Source organism: Macaca mulatta, chromosome 7 (assembly GCF_049350105.2).
Source record: "Macaca mulatta isolate MMU2019108-1 chromosome 7, T2T-MMU8v2.0, whole genome shotgun sequence".
Classification (NCBI taxonomy): Eukaryota; Metazoa; Chordata; class Mammalia; order Primates; family Cercopithecidae; genus Macaca; species Macaca mulatta.
In genome coordinates this window covers 28,074,609-28,091,338 of record NC_133412.1, presented here as the reverse complement: position 1 = coordinate 28,091,338, position 16,730 = coordinate 28,074,609, and the positions used below count along the sequence as shown (strand labels likewise).

Below are 16,730 nucleotides of genomic sequence, written 5' to 3'. Positions count from 1 at the left end.
GCGGGGACTCTCCGAGCCCTGCGCGGGGGTTTCCGCATCTTACGGGCGGGGCCGGAAGAGGAAGTCGGCGCTGTCGTGGCGGCCCCAGGAGCAGCGGCAGTCCCATCGTTGCCCGGCCGCCCGCCCTGTCTGGTCCGGTCCGGCCACGGAGGCAGCGCAGCGGCGGGACCCCGAGTGAGCTACCCCGCCGAGTGAGCTGCGCCGCGCCGTGCCGCCTCATCCGGCGCCCACCAGTCCGATGGGGCCGCAGCGGCAGCTGTCCCCTGCCGGAGCCGCCCTACTCTGGGGCTTCCTGCTCCCGCTGGTAAGGGGGCGGGAGGGCGCGCAGGCCTCCCAGGGGCTGGGCGGGGTCGGGGCTCCTTTCCCCTGCTCCCCGCCCGGCCTTCCCTCTGCCCGCGCCTCCGCGGCCTGCTCTCCCGCTCCTCTTCCCCCCCCCTTCCCATTACTCATCTTTTTCCTTCCAGCCTCCTCTCTTCCACCCTCTTTCCCTCAACTTTCCCGCCCCCGACTCAGTTCCCCCCCATGTAAGTCCGGCGAAATAGCTACTCCAAAAAGATCAGAGGAGCCCCTTAGGTTACATTGACTTTGGTGCTTCTCAATAGTTGCTTACTGTCCCAGCATGTGTAAAATTGACCTCTAGGTTTTATTGTCTAAGCCTTTCTTACCGCTTCTTGCCCTTGGGAAGAAAAAATACATATACAAGGCGCCAGGGTTCTTACCCTTGGGAAGAAAAAATATATATACAAGGCTCCAGGTATTAGCACTTTAATTGCACTAACACGGATGTTTTTATAAAATTTCCTTCCCCCACTGTAGTTCCTGCTTCGCCTTAGGACTCATTTGATTCTGTTATGAGGGTTTTGTTTGTTTTTGTTTTTGTTTTTTTGGAGCGGGGTGAGGGGTTGTTTTGTAATAGCAGCAATTTAAAATAACTTTTAAAAGAAGACACCAAAATGTGTCTTTTAGTGGTTTTCAGTTTTCTGCCTAATTTAAAGGGATGGGTGGGGAGCGTCGGTTAAATATAAATAACAAATATGTGTTCATAGATTTGTTTTCATAGTTACAGAGAAAGTAATAGTGTTTTAAAATTCAGCCTCAAGTAATTCGAGCTTCGGTGTGGGAGTGGGGTGTCAGGAACCCGGTGTTTCAGTTTTTGTTTCTAGTAACTTTTACTTAGGGAGTTTCAGGTTGGAAACTTATGCATGTTGTTTATTACAGAATTGGTGTCGCGTAAGCCTGTTTCGTTCTATTAGAACGTGCGATTTCTTTGAAAGACTGTTTTGCTGACTCTCAAGTTTAAGGGGTTAGTATTAGTGAATACAGTGAATACAAAAGTGTCTTTAATAGTTATTGAAAAACTAAAATCTAAGCCAAAAAGTAAGTACCTTTTGGTGTATTCATAACTTTGACAGGCAACATCAGGAACCTGAGAGAATGTATCTAAAAATTGCTGGGGGAGGGGAGCTCTATATAAAAAGAGCAACAAAGTAGCAGTGTTAGTCGGAGTCTTTAAGGTGTTTACTGTGTAATCAGATAATACTTATATCCAAAAGATATTCAGATAGTATATAGATGTATGCAAAACTATAACCTAGATATAAAACTTTTCAAAGTGTTTTTGCACTCATTTTCTTTCTTTCTTTTTTTTTTTTTTTGAGACGGAGTCTCGCTCTGTCGCCCAGGCTGGAGTGCAGTGGCCGGATCTCAGCTCACTGCAAGCTCTGCCTCCCGGGTTCACGCCATTCTCCTGCCTCAGCCTCCCGAGTAGCTGGGACTACAGGCGCCCACCACCTCGGCCGGCTAGTTTTTTGTATTTTTAGTAGAGACGGTGTTTCACCGTGTTAGCCAGGATGGTCTCGATCTCCTGACCTCGTGATCCACCCGTCTCGGCCTCCCAAAGTGCTGGGATTACAGGCTTGAGCCACCCCCCCCCCCGGCCCTTATTTTCATTTGAATCTCTTGAGTTGATTTTAAGAATGAATATATATCACATTCGTATTAATCCTTTCTCAACATAAATTAATAGCTTAGTGATACATCAGTTCCTCATAAACTCACATGGAAATTCTTATTAAAAGCCCTGAGCCCTCTCACCAGAAAACTCTACTTAAGTAGACTTGTCATATGATTTCATAGCCTTCACAAATCTAAAGATGATCCCTGTTCTGAATTGTATCTAGGCTGTCTCCCACGTTCTGGAGTTTAGGCCTTTTACATTGCACCTATGTACTTTGTTGTACGTCACCATGGTAATCTTGGGTTCTATACTCCTCAGTTCTTGGGTTGTTGTGAAGATTAAGTAACATTTTTCTACTCTGCAAATATTTGGTGTGCATCTTATTATATGGTATATAATGTCCTGATGACTGAATAAACTGACAATATCTGTTTAAATTGTAAGGATCTTTTTTCGATACCAGCTAGTATCGCTGATTTTTCTATTTCTTGTTGATTTCTTTATGGATTTGTTTTCTTCTTGGTTCCTCCTTCCTTTAATTTGCTGAGATGGTCTTTCTCATTCCTTTCCTGTTCTGAGAACTTGGGTATATCTGGTTTCCTTTTCCTCAGCTGGAGCTCTCCTTTCTCCTTTCTCCTTTCTGGATACCTAGTTCCTTTCCTCCAACTCTGTCTGAAGCTCTTTGTTTATTCCTCTTCCCTAATTTTACAGCTCTAGGTCGTCTTTCTGAGTTCATTTGAATAGTGATGCCAGCTCAATCATTTCATGTCTCCTCTCTGGGCTCTGGAAACTGGCACTACTTCCCCTTAGTCATGTAATAACAGGGCCAACATCCTCATCTCTAATAGAAGCAGCACATAGTCTTCAGAAACCACTGGCACATCCATCTAGAAGAGGCAGAGGATTTAGTATTGGAAAGGCCCTGAAAGATCATTTAGCCTACCCTCCTCATCTTGTCATCTTCACATCAGAGTGACCTCACTGTGTATTTTGAACTAAAGCTACAGCACGTCTGGCTGTTTTAATATTTTTTAAATCCATTAGGTCTAGAAATAAAATGAGTACCTAGCAGGTAGTTAGCTGTGTCTTGACCTTGCCATAAGTACATTTTATTTTTGGGGGTTTTTTGTTTGTTTGTTTGTTTTGAGAGGGAGTCTTGCTCTGTCGCCCAGGTTGGAGTACAATGGTGCGATCTCAGCTCACTGCAACCTCCACCTCCCGGGTTCAAGGGATTCTCCTGCCTCAACCTCCCAAGTACCTGGGATTACAGGTGCCTGCCACCACGCCTGGCTAAGTTTTGTAATTGTAGTAGAGATGGGGTTTTGCCATGTTGCCCATGCTGGTCTCGAACTCCTGACCTCAGGTGATCTTCCTGCCTTGGCCTCCCAAAGTACTAGGATTACAGGCATGAGCCACCGTGCCTGGCTGCCATAATTACAGTTTACACCTCTCTTTCCCCAGTTCAACCCCCACCCTGGGCCCCAGTGGTCAGAACTTTATTTTGCAGTGTGGACCCAGTCATGGGATTCTGTTTCAAAGACAATGGATGATGTTTGTGCTGGCTCTGTATTATTTTATTTATTTATTTACTTATTTATTTACTTACTTAAGATGGAGTCTTGCTCTGTAGCCTAGGCTGGAATGCAGTGGCCCTATCGCGGCTCACTGCAACCTCTGCTTCCTGGGTTCTAGCAATTCTCCTGCTTCAGCCTCCTGAGTAGGATTACAGGTGCACGTCGCCATGCCCGGCTAATTTTTTGTGTTTTAGAAGAGACAGGGTTTCACTGTGTTGCCCAGGCTAGTCTCAAACTCCTGAGCTCAGGCAATCCACCCACCTCGGCCTCCCAAAGTGCTAGGATTACAGGCGTGAGCCACTGCTCTTGGCCCTGGCTCTTTTTATTTATTTTTATTTATTATTATTTTTTGAGATGGAGTTTCACTCTTGTTGCCCAGGCTGGAGTGCAGTGGCGTGATCCCAGCTCACTACAACCTCTGCTTCCTGGGTACAAGCAATTCTCCTGCCTCAGCCTCCCAAGTGGCTGGGATTACAGGCATGCACCACCACGCCCAGCTGATTTTGTATTTTTAGTAGAGATGGGGTTTCTCCACTTCGGTCAGGCTACTCTCGAACTCCCAGCCTCAGGTGATCTGCTTGCCTCGTCCTCTCAAAGTGCGGGGGTACAGGTGTGAGCCACCATGCCCGGCAGCTCTGTCTTTTTAAAGTGCTTCAAAGTTCTCTGAAGAATCCTGAGTCTTCCTCATAGTGTCTTTATAAAAGTTCTGTTTTGGAGAATTGCTTGAGGCTAGGAGTTTGAGACCAGCCTGGTCAACATAGCAAGACCCTACCTCTACAGAAAATTTAAAAATTAGCTGAGCGTGGTGGCTTGTGTCTCTAGTCCCAGCTACTTGGGAGGCTGAGGTAGGAGGATCACTTAAGCCCAGGAGTTTGAGGTTGCAGTGAGCTGTGATCACGCCACTGTACTCCAACCTGGGTGACAGAAGACCATGTCTCTAAAAAAACACACACACAAAAAGAAAAAAATAGTTTTGTTGATTTTTTTTTTCTTCAAAGAAGTTGAAGTAACATATAGCTACTTCTTGAACTTGATACAATGAAATGATAATCAGGATCCCCAGCAGAAAAATCTGTTGCTGAAAATTTGCATTCCTTTTGTATACTACACTAACTCAAAGAATCTTCAGTTCTTTCTCTTCTGCTCTCTTCTCTCAACCTCCAGGGGAAAGTAGGTATGTTCTGCTACCCAGGCAGTAAGAAATCTGCTGAGTTGCTGTGCTGTGGAATGAATTGTGTCCTCACACCCCCGACAGCCCCACACCAAATTCATATGGTGAAGCCATAACCCCCAATGTATTGATATTTGGAGATGGGTCCTTCAGAATATCATTAGGTTTAGATGAGGTCATGAAGACGGGACCCTCATGATAGGATTAGTGCCATTTTAAGAAAAGATATCAGGCCGGGTGTGGTGGCTTATGCTTGTAATCCCAGCACTTTAGGAGGCTGAGGCAGGAGGATCATGAGGTCAGGAGTTCGAAACCAGCCTGGCCAACATGGTGAAACCCCATCTCTATGAAAAATACAAAAATTAGCCGGGCGTGGTGGCGGGTGCCTGTAACCCCAGCTTCGTGGGAGGCTGAGGCAGGAGAATCACTGGAACCCAGGAGGCAGAGGTTGCAGTGAGCCGAGATCGCGCCGCTGCACTCCAGCCTGGGCGACAGAGCAAGACTGTCTTGGAGGGGGAAATAAAAGGCATCAGAGAACTTTCTCTGTTTCTTTGCCATGTGAGGACACAGTGAGAAGGTAGCTATCTATAAGCCAGGAAGAGAGCCTTCACTAGAAACTGGCCCAACTGGCACCTTGATCCAGAACTGTGAGAAAATAAATTTCTGTTGTTTAAACCACCCAGTGTGTGGTACTTTGTTAGGGAGCCTGAGCTGACTAAGACGTGCTAGGTTTATCACATTCCTCCTTTTAACTTTCAGGTTCTTCAAAATTTTTGTTTTACCTTGCCTCTGAGCTGTCTGTGATTTCTACATCTCATTGGCTCCTTTCTAAGTCACTGATGGCTATATGTCTCTTTCCAAAATACAACACCTATAATCTCCTTTGAAACTCAAAAAAATCCTGAGAAGGTTCAGGAAAATTATGACTTATCCTAGATCATATAGAAAGTAATGAAAAATAGGACTAGAACCAAGGTCTTTTGGTATTTTCCCACTAAATTATGCAGTAATATTTTTTCTTATTAATATAAATGTTATATATATTTATATTATATATAATATATAGAACATAAACATGTTATATTAATATAAATATATATACATATATGTATGTATACATATAACATATTTATATTAATATAACATGTTATATAATATATATAACATATATATAAATATTATATAATATTATAACATGTTATATATATAGTAATACAGAGTCTCGCTGTGTCGCCCAGGCTGTAATGCAGTGGCGTGATCTCGGCTCACTGCAAGCTCCACCTCCCGGGTTCACGCCATTCTCCTGCCTCAGCCTCCTGAGTAGCTGGGACTACAGGCGCCTGCCACCACGCCTGGCTAATTTTTTGTAATTTTAGTAGAGATGGGGTTTCACCATGTTAGCCAGGATGGTCTCGATCTCCTGACCTCGTTATCTGCCCGCCTCGGCCTCCCAAAGCGCCGGCATTACAGGAGCCGCTGCACCCGGCCTGTTATATAGGTTTTAATAGAGACAGAATCTTGTTATGTTGCCCAGGCTAGTCTCAAATTCCAGGGCTCAAACAGTCCTCCTATCTCAGCCTCTCAAAGTGCTAGAACTACAGGTATGAGCCACTGTACCCAGCTAATAATTTTTTTCTGAATCAAAAATAGGGCATAAGACTAAGATAAATTTGTGAGCTTTATTTATAAGAAAAGGCTTAAAAATAGGAAAAGTTGGCCAGGCACGGTGGCTCATGCCTGTAATACCAGCACTTCGGGAGGCTGAGGCAGGAGGATTGCTTGAGGTCAGAAGTTTGAGACCAGGCTGGGCAGTATAGTAGTAAGACCCCATCTTTTAAAAGACTTCATAAATTAGCTGGGTGCAGTGGCTTGTGCCTGTAGTCTCAGCTACTCAGGAGGGTGAGGTGAGTCACCTAGGAGTTGAAGGCAGCAGTGAGCTGTGACCATGCCACTGTTCTGTAGCCTGGGTGACAGAGTGAGATCCTGTCAATAGATACATAGATATGCTTATTATATATTTGATCAGTTGTTTAAAATCACCTGAAATTTGGTCTGTTTATGAAAATCCAAACCATAAAGTCTCCAAGTGTAGGTCCTTCCCTCAAGATAGTAAAATTTTTTTTTTAAGTTGATTGTTTTTAGGTCAGAGTTTGCCCAACTTTACCATGCCCTATGGTCTTAAATCGGTTCTGACTTAAGCATTTATATTACTTGCCTGGCCTTGTAGGCATTTGAGTTTGTGAATTCTAATGTGAATCATACATTTTGGCTGCGCAGTGGCTCACGCCTGTAATCCCAGCACTTTGGGAGGCCAAGGCAGGCAGATCACAAGGTCAGGAGATCAAGACCATCCTGGCTAACACGGTGAAACCTCGTCTCTACTAAAAATACAAAAAAGTTGGCCAGACGTGGTGGTGGGTGCCTGCTGTAGTCCCAGCTACTCTGGAGGCTGAGGCAGGAGAATGGTGTGAACCTGGGAGGCGGAGCTTGCAGTGAGCTGAGATCTTGCCACTGCACTCCAGCCTGGGCGACACAGTGAGACTCTGTCTCAAAAAAATAAAAAATGAAAAACAGACAAAAATTAGCTGGGCATGATGGCGCATGCCTGTGGTCCCAGCTACTTGGGAGGCTGAGGCAGGAGAATCACTTGAACTCGGGAGGTGGAGGTTGCAGTGAGCCGAGATCACTCGCCACTGCACTCTAGCCTGACAACAGAGCGAGACTCCGTCTCAAAAAAAAAATCATAAATTCCATAAAGGTTGAGATATTAAGTAGGAAGATTATTTAGAGAAAACCAGAAAGAAGGCTGGATCTAGGTAACAAGTGGAGTATAAGCCCCATGAGCAGGAACCCTACCTAACTCATTCTCTGCTGTCTCCCCTAACATCTCATAGATTGCAGAGTATTGAATGAATGAATGAATGAAGAATGAATAGCTGCCTTGTCTTCTCCCCACACCCTGCTATGTTGCCAGATTGTCCAGATGGAAGGAATGATCCTGTTCCTGCTTTTCCCATGGCCCACAGACAACTTGATTCCCTGTAAATCCCTATTTGATGTCCTAGCTCCCACTTCATCACTATTTAAATAATTACTCATAATCTCTGTAAATCTAATTGTAGTCACTTTCGGGGCATCATTTTCATAAACCTTGAATACTGGAGGTAGGAATAGAAACAATGTGTGTTGTCTTGATTATATAAGTTATTAGGGAGGAAAGAGTGAATGATCAGAAAGTTTTTTAGGCCTGACTTTGGAACATGTGACCTTCAGACAATCCCAACTCCACCTTTCCTGCAGGGGCTCCTTTCAATTCTTTTATTGTGTTGCTGTTGACTTAAAACTGACACCTGTGTGAAAGAGAAAGGTATTTGTAAAGAAAGGGATATCTCTTACATTGCTATGATGTAAGGGCAGGTGGCTGTTGCTCCTTCGAATTTACCAGTGATTACATTGTAACTTTATATATTCCAGTTTATGAATATAGATATTTAAAAATTGCTAGTCCTCATTCTAAGTAAATTGTTTATTAACAACATTTGTCCCCCAAGCCCTCCACCGTTTGGTATCTAAAAATAGAAGCATGTATAGTTTAATTTGTACATTTTATTTATTTATGAGATGGAGTTTCACTCTTGTTGCCCAAGCTGGAGTGCAATGGCACGATCTCAGCTCACTGCAACCTCTGCCTCCCGGGTTCAAGCAACTCTCCTGCCTCAGCCTCCCAGGTAGCTAGGATTACAGGCATGCGCCACCACGCCTGGCTAATTTTGTATTTTTAGTAGAGATGGGGTTTCTCCATGTTGGTGAAGCTGGTCTCAAACTCCCGACCTCAGGTGATCTGCCTGCCTCAGCCTCTCAAAGAGCTGGGATTACAAGCGTGAGCCTCTGCACCTGGCCAATTTGTACCTTTTATAAAGAAAGATTACAAAGGGGTTAATTGGAGAGAGAGAGTTATAGTCACATTCACATATTGTCCCTTTAAATTGAAGACAAGTATATCTAATGGAAAACAACACAAATAACATGAACCAGGTTTAACTTACAGACTGTGTAGGGGAGTGTTGAAACTGGAACCCAGTGATGCAGCTACTGAAGAATTTTGAATAAACTCATGAGAGGAATGGGAGAACTGCTCGCCCAAACACAGATGTCTGTGCCATCAGACTGCAGATGCATTGTGACTATAATCTCTTGAGAAAACTCCTAAGAGGACCCCTGTACTGTCTGGAAGACTAGTGAGTTTCACTACTATTCATAATAAAGTCTATAACCATGTACTCGACCAACATCAGAGCACCTGAAAATTTGTTAGACATGCATAATCATGCCAGGAATAGGTGCAAATAACTGCTGGATTTTGTTTGTTTGTTTTTTGTTTTTTGACGGAGTCTCCTCACACTTTCACCCTGGCTGGAGTGCAGTGGTGTGATCTTGGCTCACTGCAACCTCTGCCTCCCGGGTTCAAGTGATTCTTCTGCCTCAGCCTCCTGAGTAGCTGGGACTACAGGCACACACCACCACCCCCAGCTAATTTTTGTATTTTTAGTAGAGACGGGGTTTCACCATATTGGTCAGGCTGGTCTCGAACTCCCAACCTCAGGTGATCTCCCCCCACCTCGGCCTCCCAAAGTGCTGGGATTATAGGTGTGAGCCACCGCACCAGCTAGAGTTGTCCTTTTTTAGATTTTCAAAATCTTTTGACACTTGTCATACCAAAAGCTATTTAGTAGAAAAATGATCAAAGGAATAGGCAACATTAAGATGGATTTAAACATTAAAATTCTTTTTTTTTTTTTTGAGATGGAGTCTTGCTCTGTTGCCCAGGCTGGAGTACAGTGGCACAATCTCGGCTCACTGCAAGTTCTGCCTCCTGGGTTTATGCCATTCTCCTGTCTCAGCCTGCTGTGTAGCTAGGACTACAGGCATCTGCCACTACACCCAGCTAATTTTTTGTATTTTTAGTAGAGACAGAGTTTCACTGTGTTAGCCAGGATGGTCTTGATCTCCTGACCTCGTGATCCGCCCGTCTCGGCCTCCCGAAGTGCTGGGATTACAGTTGTGAGCCACTGCGCCTGGCCTTTTTTTTTTTTTTTTTTTTTAATTGAGACAGAGTTTCACTCTGTCGCCCAGGCTGGGGTGCAGTGGCTCAATCTCGGCTCACTGCAACCTCCACAGCCTGGGTTCAAGCAATTCTCAGGCCTCAGCTTCCCGAGTAGCTGGAATTATAGGCGCCCGCCACCATGTCTGGCTAATTTTTGTATTTTTAGTAGAGACGGAGTTTCACCATGTTGGCCAGGCTGGAAACATTAAAATTCTTTAATTTGAAAAGAAAATGGTAGAATATGATTGAAGTCAGTTGATCTGGACAAAGTAAATTAAAATTGTTCATGAGATCCTAGAATACCATAACAGGCACCGCATAAAGTCAGAGAAAAAGGAAGCAGAACGTAATAGTATGGGCTAGTAGACTTTCTTCCCTTGTGTGTAAGGATCAAATAAGATGCTGAATATAAAGGTGCTGTCGTGACATTCATTGGGTGGCCCTGGAGGACACTCAATTCCAGGACCAGTCTGAAGGAACTGGCCTGTAAAAGGAAGATTTGGGGTGAGCAGTAAGGAATAGTTGTCATAGGCAAAGGAGTTCCATGAGCTCCAGAGTCCTAGAATTGGGGGTATTTAGAAGAGTATAGGGAAAGGATTTAGGATGTGAGAGGAACTGATTGGTTATTAGAGGAATTTGAGAAGTGGTAGGAAACCCATGGCAGTATTGTAGAAGGGAAGGAGTTAACCGCTAATGCAGAGAAATATGTGATCATTATGAAAACTGGAGTGTGATGGTTGGGCACTGAGAATGAGGTGCTTGGGGATCTAGCTGTGTGAAGGGACTTGAAGTGAGAGCAGAGTTGAAAGACTGCTGATCTCGGTTTTAGAGAGCTCAGTTCTAGTCCTGAGACTGACTGACCTCATCCTTTTGATCATTTTGGATCTGTTTCATATATAAGATGAAGAGACTAGATTACGTTATTTCTAAATCCCTTCTACCTCTTAAATGATGTTTTTCAATTGATGTGGGGTCTGGTTATGTTGCCCAGACTTGTCTCAAACTCCTGGCCTCAAGTGATCCTCCCACCTCAGCTTCCCAGTGTGCTGGGATTCCAGGTGTGAGCCACCATGCCCAGCCTCTTTTAGCTCTTGATATTAAACTTTTTACTAAAAGAAGTTTTTTTGAGGCTTTAATAAAGTCACAGAAGACCAGACCACAGTTGATTACAAAGGAAAATTCAGACATTGTGGAGCATGTCTCTAACTCGGAAGGTGAAAAGGAAGGGTCTTTGTCAAATGATCAAATACTAGCATGAGTGGATCACCTAATTTGGCACTTGTAATGTTCAAACAGACTCTGATTTTCTTTTTTTTTTTTATTTGAGACAGAGTCTCACTCTGTCAGGCTGGAGTGCAGTGGCGCAATCTCGGCTCACTGCAAGCTCTGCCTCCCGGGTTCACACCATTCTCCTGCCTCAGCCTCCCGAGTAAGTAGGACTACAGGCGCCCGCCACCACGCCTGGCTAATTTTTTTGTAGTTTTAGTAGTGACGGGGTTTCACCATGTTAGCCAGGATGGTCTCTATCTCCTGACCTTGTGATCCGCCTGCCTCAGCCTCCCAAAGTACAGGCGTGAGCCACCGCACCCGGCCCAGACCCTGACTTTCAAGCCCATTTTCTGTATGCTTCCCAACTTAATTGACACAGCACTGGGGTTTCCACTGTTCTGTTCTTTTATAGCCTTGTTACTCAAGGTGTGGTCCATTGACCAGCAGCATCAGCATCACCTAGGAGCTTATTAGAAATGCAGAATATCAGGGCAAGCATGGTGGCTCATACCCTGTAATCCCAGCACTTTGAGAGACTGAGGTGGGAGGATCACTTGAGGCCAGGAATTTGAGACCAGCCTGAGTACCATGGCGAGATCTTGTCTCCTATAAGTACTGCTCCTATAGCAGTGGTTCTCAAACTTTAACTGATATCAGAATCTCCAGAAGAGCTTGTTAAAACATAAATTGGCCAAAACTTCTGATTCAGTAGGTCTGGAATGAGGCCCAATAATTTGCTCTTTTCTTTTTTTCTTTTTTTTTTTTTTGAAACAGGGTTTCCTATCACCTAGGCCCTAGGCTGGAGTGCAGTGGCATGGTCATGGGTCCTGCAGCCTCAACCTCCAAGGCTCAAGGAATCCTTTCAGCCTCTGGAGTAGCTGGGACTATAGGTACACAGCCCTACGCCAAGCTAATTTTTAATTTTTTTGTAGAAACGAGATCTCTCCATATTGCCCAGACTGGTCTCGAACTCCTGGCCTCAAGTTGCCCTCTGGCATTGGCCTCCCAAAGTGCTGGGATTGCAGGCGTGAGCCACCATGCCCTTCCAAATTTGTTTTTTTGTTTGTTTGTTTGTTTTGTTTTTTTGAGACAGAGTCTTGTTTTGTCGCCCAGGCTGGAATGCAGTGGTGCGACCTCAGCTCACTGCAACCTCCACCTCCCAGGTTCAAGTGATTCTCCTGCCTCAGCCTCTTGAGTAGCTGGGATTACAGGCATGTGCCACCATGCTCGGCTAATTTGTTTATTTTTAGTAGAGATGGAGTTTCACCTTCTTAGCCACGATGGTTTCGATCTCCTTATCTCGTGATCCTCCTGCCTAGGCCTCCCAAAGTGCTGGAATTACAGGTGTGAGCCACCATGCCCGGCCCCAAATTTGTGTTTTGTTGTTGTTTTTGTTTTGTTTTCATTTCTGTTTTTTGAGGTGTAGTTTCACTCTTGTTGCTCAGGCTGGAGTGCAATGGCTCGATCTCGGCTAGATCAGTGGCCCCCGGGTTCAAGTGATTCTTCTGCCTCAGCTTCCCAAGTAACTGGGATTACAGGCATGGGCCACCATGCCTGGCTAATTTTGTATTTTTAGTAGAGATGGGGTGTCTCCGTGTTGGTCAGGCTGGTCTTGAACACCCAACCTCAGTTGATCCACCCGCCTCAGCCTCCCAAAGTGCTGGGATTACAGGCATGAGCCATCACACCTGGCCAATTTGCGTTTTTAATACCTTAAGAACTATTTATGTTTTTGCTAGGAAGTCTTTGTCTTTAATTATGTCCTGCTCATGATTATCTGTTTTAAGTTTGCTTTTAATCTCCCCAGTAAGACTATCTTGTTTTGTGTTATTTTTTCAACAGCTTTATTGATGTATAATTTGCATACCAAACAATTCACCTATTTAAAATGTATAAGTCAATAATATTTAGTATATTCACAGATACGTGCAACTATCACCACAGCCAATTTTATAACATTTTCTTTCTTTTTTTTTTTGAGATGGGGTCTCGCTCTATCGCCCAGGCTGGAGTGCAGTGGCACGATGTCGGCTCACTGCAAACTCCACCTCCTGGGTTCACGCCATTCTCCTGGCTCAATTTTTTGTATTTTTAGTAGAGATGGGGTTTCACCGTGTTAGCCAGGATGGTCTCGATCTCCTGACCTTGTGGTCCGCCTGCCTCGGCCTCCCAAAGTGCTGGGATTACAGGCGTGAGCCACCGCGCCCGGCCTAACATTTTCATCATCAGAAAAAGAAAATAGGTAGAGCACTGAGGAATTTTAGGGCAGTGAAACTATGTAGTACAATGCTGTAATGATGGATATGTGTTGTTGTACACTTATCAAAACCCACAGGATGTACAACACCAAGAATGAACCCTAATGTAAACTTTGGGCTTTGGATGATAACGATGTGTCAACGGAGGTTCATCAGCTGTAACAACCACTCTGCTGTGGGGTGTTGATAGTGGGAGAGGCTACACGTGTGTAGGATAAGAAGCTATATGGAAACTCTGTATTCTCTGCTCTCTTTTGCTGTGAACCTAAAACTGCTCTAAAATAAAGTCTTTTAAGAAAGAAAGAAGTCCGGGCACGGTGGCTCATGCCTGTAATCCCAGCACTTTGGGAGGCCAAGACGGGCGGATCGTCTGAGGTCAGGAGTTTGAGACCAACCTGGCCAGCATGTTGAAACCCCGTCTCTACTAAAAATACAAAAATTAGCCAGGCGTGGTGGTGGGTGCCTGTAATCCCAGCTACTTAGGAGGCTGAGGCAGGAGAATCACTTGAATCCAGGAGGTGGAGATTGCCCTAAGCTGAGATCATGCCATTGCACTCCAGCCTGGGCTTCAGAGTGAGACTCTGTCTCAAAAAAAAAAAAAAAAGAAAGAACCTCCATATCCTTCATATCCTTTAGCTGTACCCCTTATCTCCACATCTCACCAGGACCCAGGTAACCACTAATCTTCCAACCATTAACCTTTTGTATTTCGATTACATTGCATAAGTACTTGGCAAGGTGCTAGATATATTTATTAAGAGATTAATATGTATAAACAATTGCATCATCTAACTTAATCTCTATTATAACTGTGAGGTCTGAGTGTTTATTGTTATCTTAAAGCTGTGGATATTGAAACTTAAGATAGATTAAATAACTTGTAACATAACCAGTAAATGATGAAACTAGCGTTGTATCCTTGTACTATCATTTCAAAACTCATGCTCTTAACCTTTGTACCATAATATCTATTGTAGTAAACTGAATTTTCCAAGCTATGCAATATCTGTGAGAAACTTTACTAAGATATTTAAAATGTAATGGAAAGGCTTAACTTGTTTGGGCATGCTGTCTCCTTCACAAAATTTGCTGCATGTTCTTTTCTTTTAATAACCTCTTTATGTATCTCTCCACATTTTTCCTCAAGCTCCTATAAATGTACAGATACATTGTAGGGGCTTCTTGAGGGGTCATTATATAAAAATAGGATTATACTCTAAATATCACACTAAAACTTGCTTTTCTCACTATGGACATCTTCTGTTTCTAGAAATAGATCTAGCTGTGTTTTGAATAGCTGTGTACTGTGCATATCATAATGTAACAGTTGTCTTATTGGTGGAAGTTGGGTTTTTTTGCTATTACGTACAATATTGCAGTTAATATCCTTATACATTTATCTTTGTGCTTTTACATACTATATCGGTAGATATGAATCAGAGGATTCTATGTATTACAACTTTTGATAGATGCTGCTCATTATTTATTAAAAAGGTTATACCACTTGAGCAGCAGCATGCACAGTTAAGACCCAGATCCTGATCTGGGTACATTTCCTCTCCACCAGGAGCTTAATGGAATGGCTGGATCCAGATGTATAGCAGATAAAGGACAAGGTCAGCCTAGGATACCTTGTGTCAAAAAAAAAAAAAAAAAACAAGAAGTCCTCAAAGACAAATGGAGTCTTGTTGTTTGTTTTTTTGTTTTTTTGTGTTTTTGTTTTCAGATGGAGTCTCGCTGTGTCGCCCAGACTGGAGTGCTGTGGCATGATCTCGGCTCACTGCAACCTCCACCTCCCAGGTTCAAGCGATTTTCCTGCCCCAGCCTCCTGAGTAGCTAGGATTACAGGCACCCACTACCACACCCAGCTAATTTTTGTATTTTTAGTACAGACAGCGTTTCACCATGTTGATCAGGATGGTCTCAAACTCCTGACCTCAGGTGATCCACCCGCCTCAGCCTCCTGAAATTATGGGATGACAAGCATGAGCCACGGCGCCCAGCCTAATTTTTGTATTTTTAGTAGAGACAGGGTTTTGCCATATCAGCCAGGCTGGTCTTGCACTCCTGACCTCAGGTGATCCACCCGCCTCAGCCTCCCAAAGTGCTAGGATTACAGGCCTGAGTCTTGTATAAAGGATACAAAGAGCCAGCTAGAAGAGGCTCTGAATGACCAAATTTGGAACAATTTGAATATCAAACAAACCATTGTAATTATACCACACTGAAAATTTTTAAAAATTAGTGCATCTCTACTGATACTAAAAGATGGTAGGGGAGAAAGTAAAGCTCTTTTAAAAAGAAGGATATGGCTGGGTGTAGTGGCTCACGCCTGTTATCCCAGCACTTTGGGAGGCTGAGGTGGTTGCATCACCTGAGGTCAGGAGTTTGAGACCAGCCTGGCCAGCATGGCGAAACCCCGTGTCTACTAAGAATACAAAAAATTAGCTGGGTGTGGTGGCAGGCACCTGTTATCCCAGCTACTCTGGAGGCTGAAGCAGGAGAATCGCTTGAACCTGGGAGGTGGAGGTTGCAGTGAGCTGAGATAATGCCATTGCACTCCAGCCTGGGCAACAAGAGTGAAACTCCGTCTCAAAAAAAAAAAAAAAAAAAAAAAAAGATACTAGCCATTAAGGGTAGAAGGAATGACAATATTTTAAAAATTCACCATTTTGTAATCCCCAGTATGATATGGGAAATTAAATTTAGGCAAGGATCATCATGGAGGCGAATATCCTGGTGAGAAGCTGTTGGGCTGTTCACATGGTGCCATAGATTATTTACTCATCAAACATAAAGGGAAAAACATGTCTTTACACTAGAGAAATCCTACAGTTACCACCTTAACCAGATCGTCAAAGTCAGCATCACTAGCGCAGGAAATCATGATGTTAATGTATTATTTTGTTGGATGCAGTAAGAAGTACTGAATTCACTTATGAAGCATTCTTTCCAAAAATGTTTAAGCAACCTTCATGTTTATCTGCAGGATTACCTTCTTTAGTTAGAATTGTAAATTATTCCCGGTCTCTACTAAAAAAATACAAAAAATTAGCCGAGTGTGGTGGCAGGCGCCTGTAGTCCCAGCTACTCGGGAGGCCGACGCAGGAGAATGACGTCAACCTGGGAGGCGGAGCTTGCAGTGAGCCGAGATCACGCCACTGCACTCCAGCCTGGGTGACAGAGCGAGACTTGGTCTCAAAAAAAAAAAAAAAAAAAAATTGTAAATTATTTTACTATATGACCTTAGGTAGGTTATGTTAGTGACTTGTCTGAGTCTCAGAGCCCTTCTTTGTAAAACAGTGACACTGAATCAGAAAAAACGTATGAAAGTAACCTAGCATGTAGTTTGTTGTAAGAATGTAACACTAGTTCAGCTCTGCTGTCAGAATCCATT

The 16,730-nt window shown here is 43.8% G+C and overlaps 1 protein-coding gene across 3 annotated transcripts in view; it reads left to right on the top strand.

The window, feature by feature from the left end:
• Positions 1 to 62: 62 nt before the first annotated feature.
• SPPL2A (signal peptide peptidase like 2A) overlaps positions 63 to 16,730 on the top strand; it is a 59,939-nt gene continuing 43,271 nt past the window's right edge. For 2 of the 3 annotated variants that reach the window (XM_028850917.2, XM_028850916.2), the window contains exon 1: positions 63 to 304. In XM_028850917.2, coding sequence (XP_028706750.1) covers positions 239 to 304 — 66 coding nt within the window. In that variant the 5' untranslated portion in view covers positions 63 to 238. Of the gene's footprint in view, positions 305 to 8,814; positions 8,941 to 16,730 lie in introns of those variants that run through there. The other variant, XM_015142238.3, reaches the window with a different exon arrangement.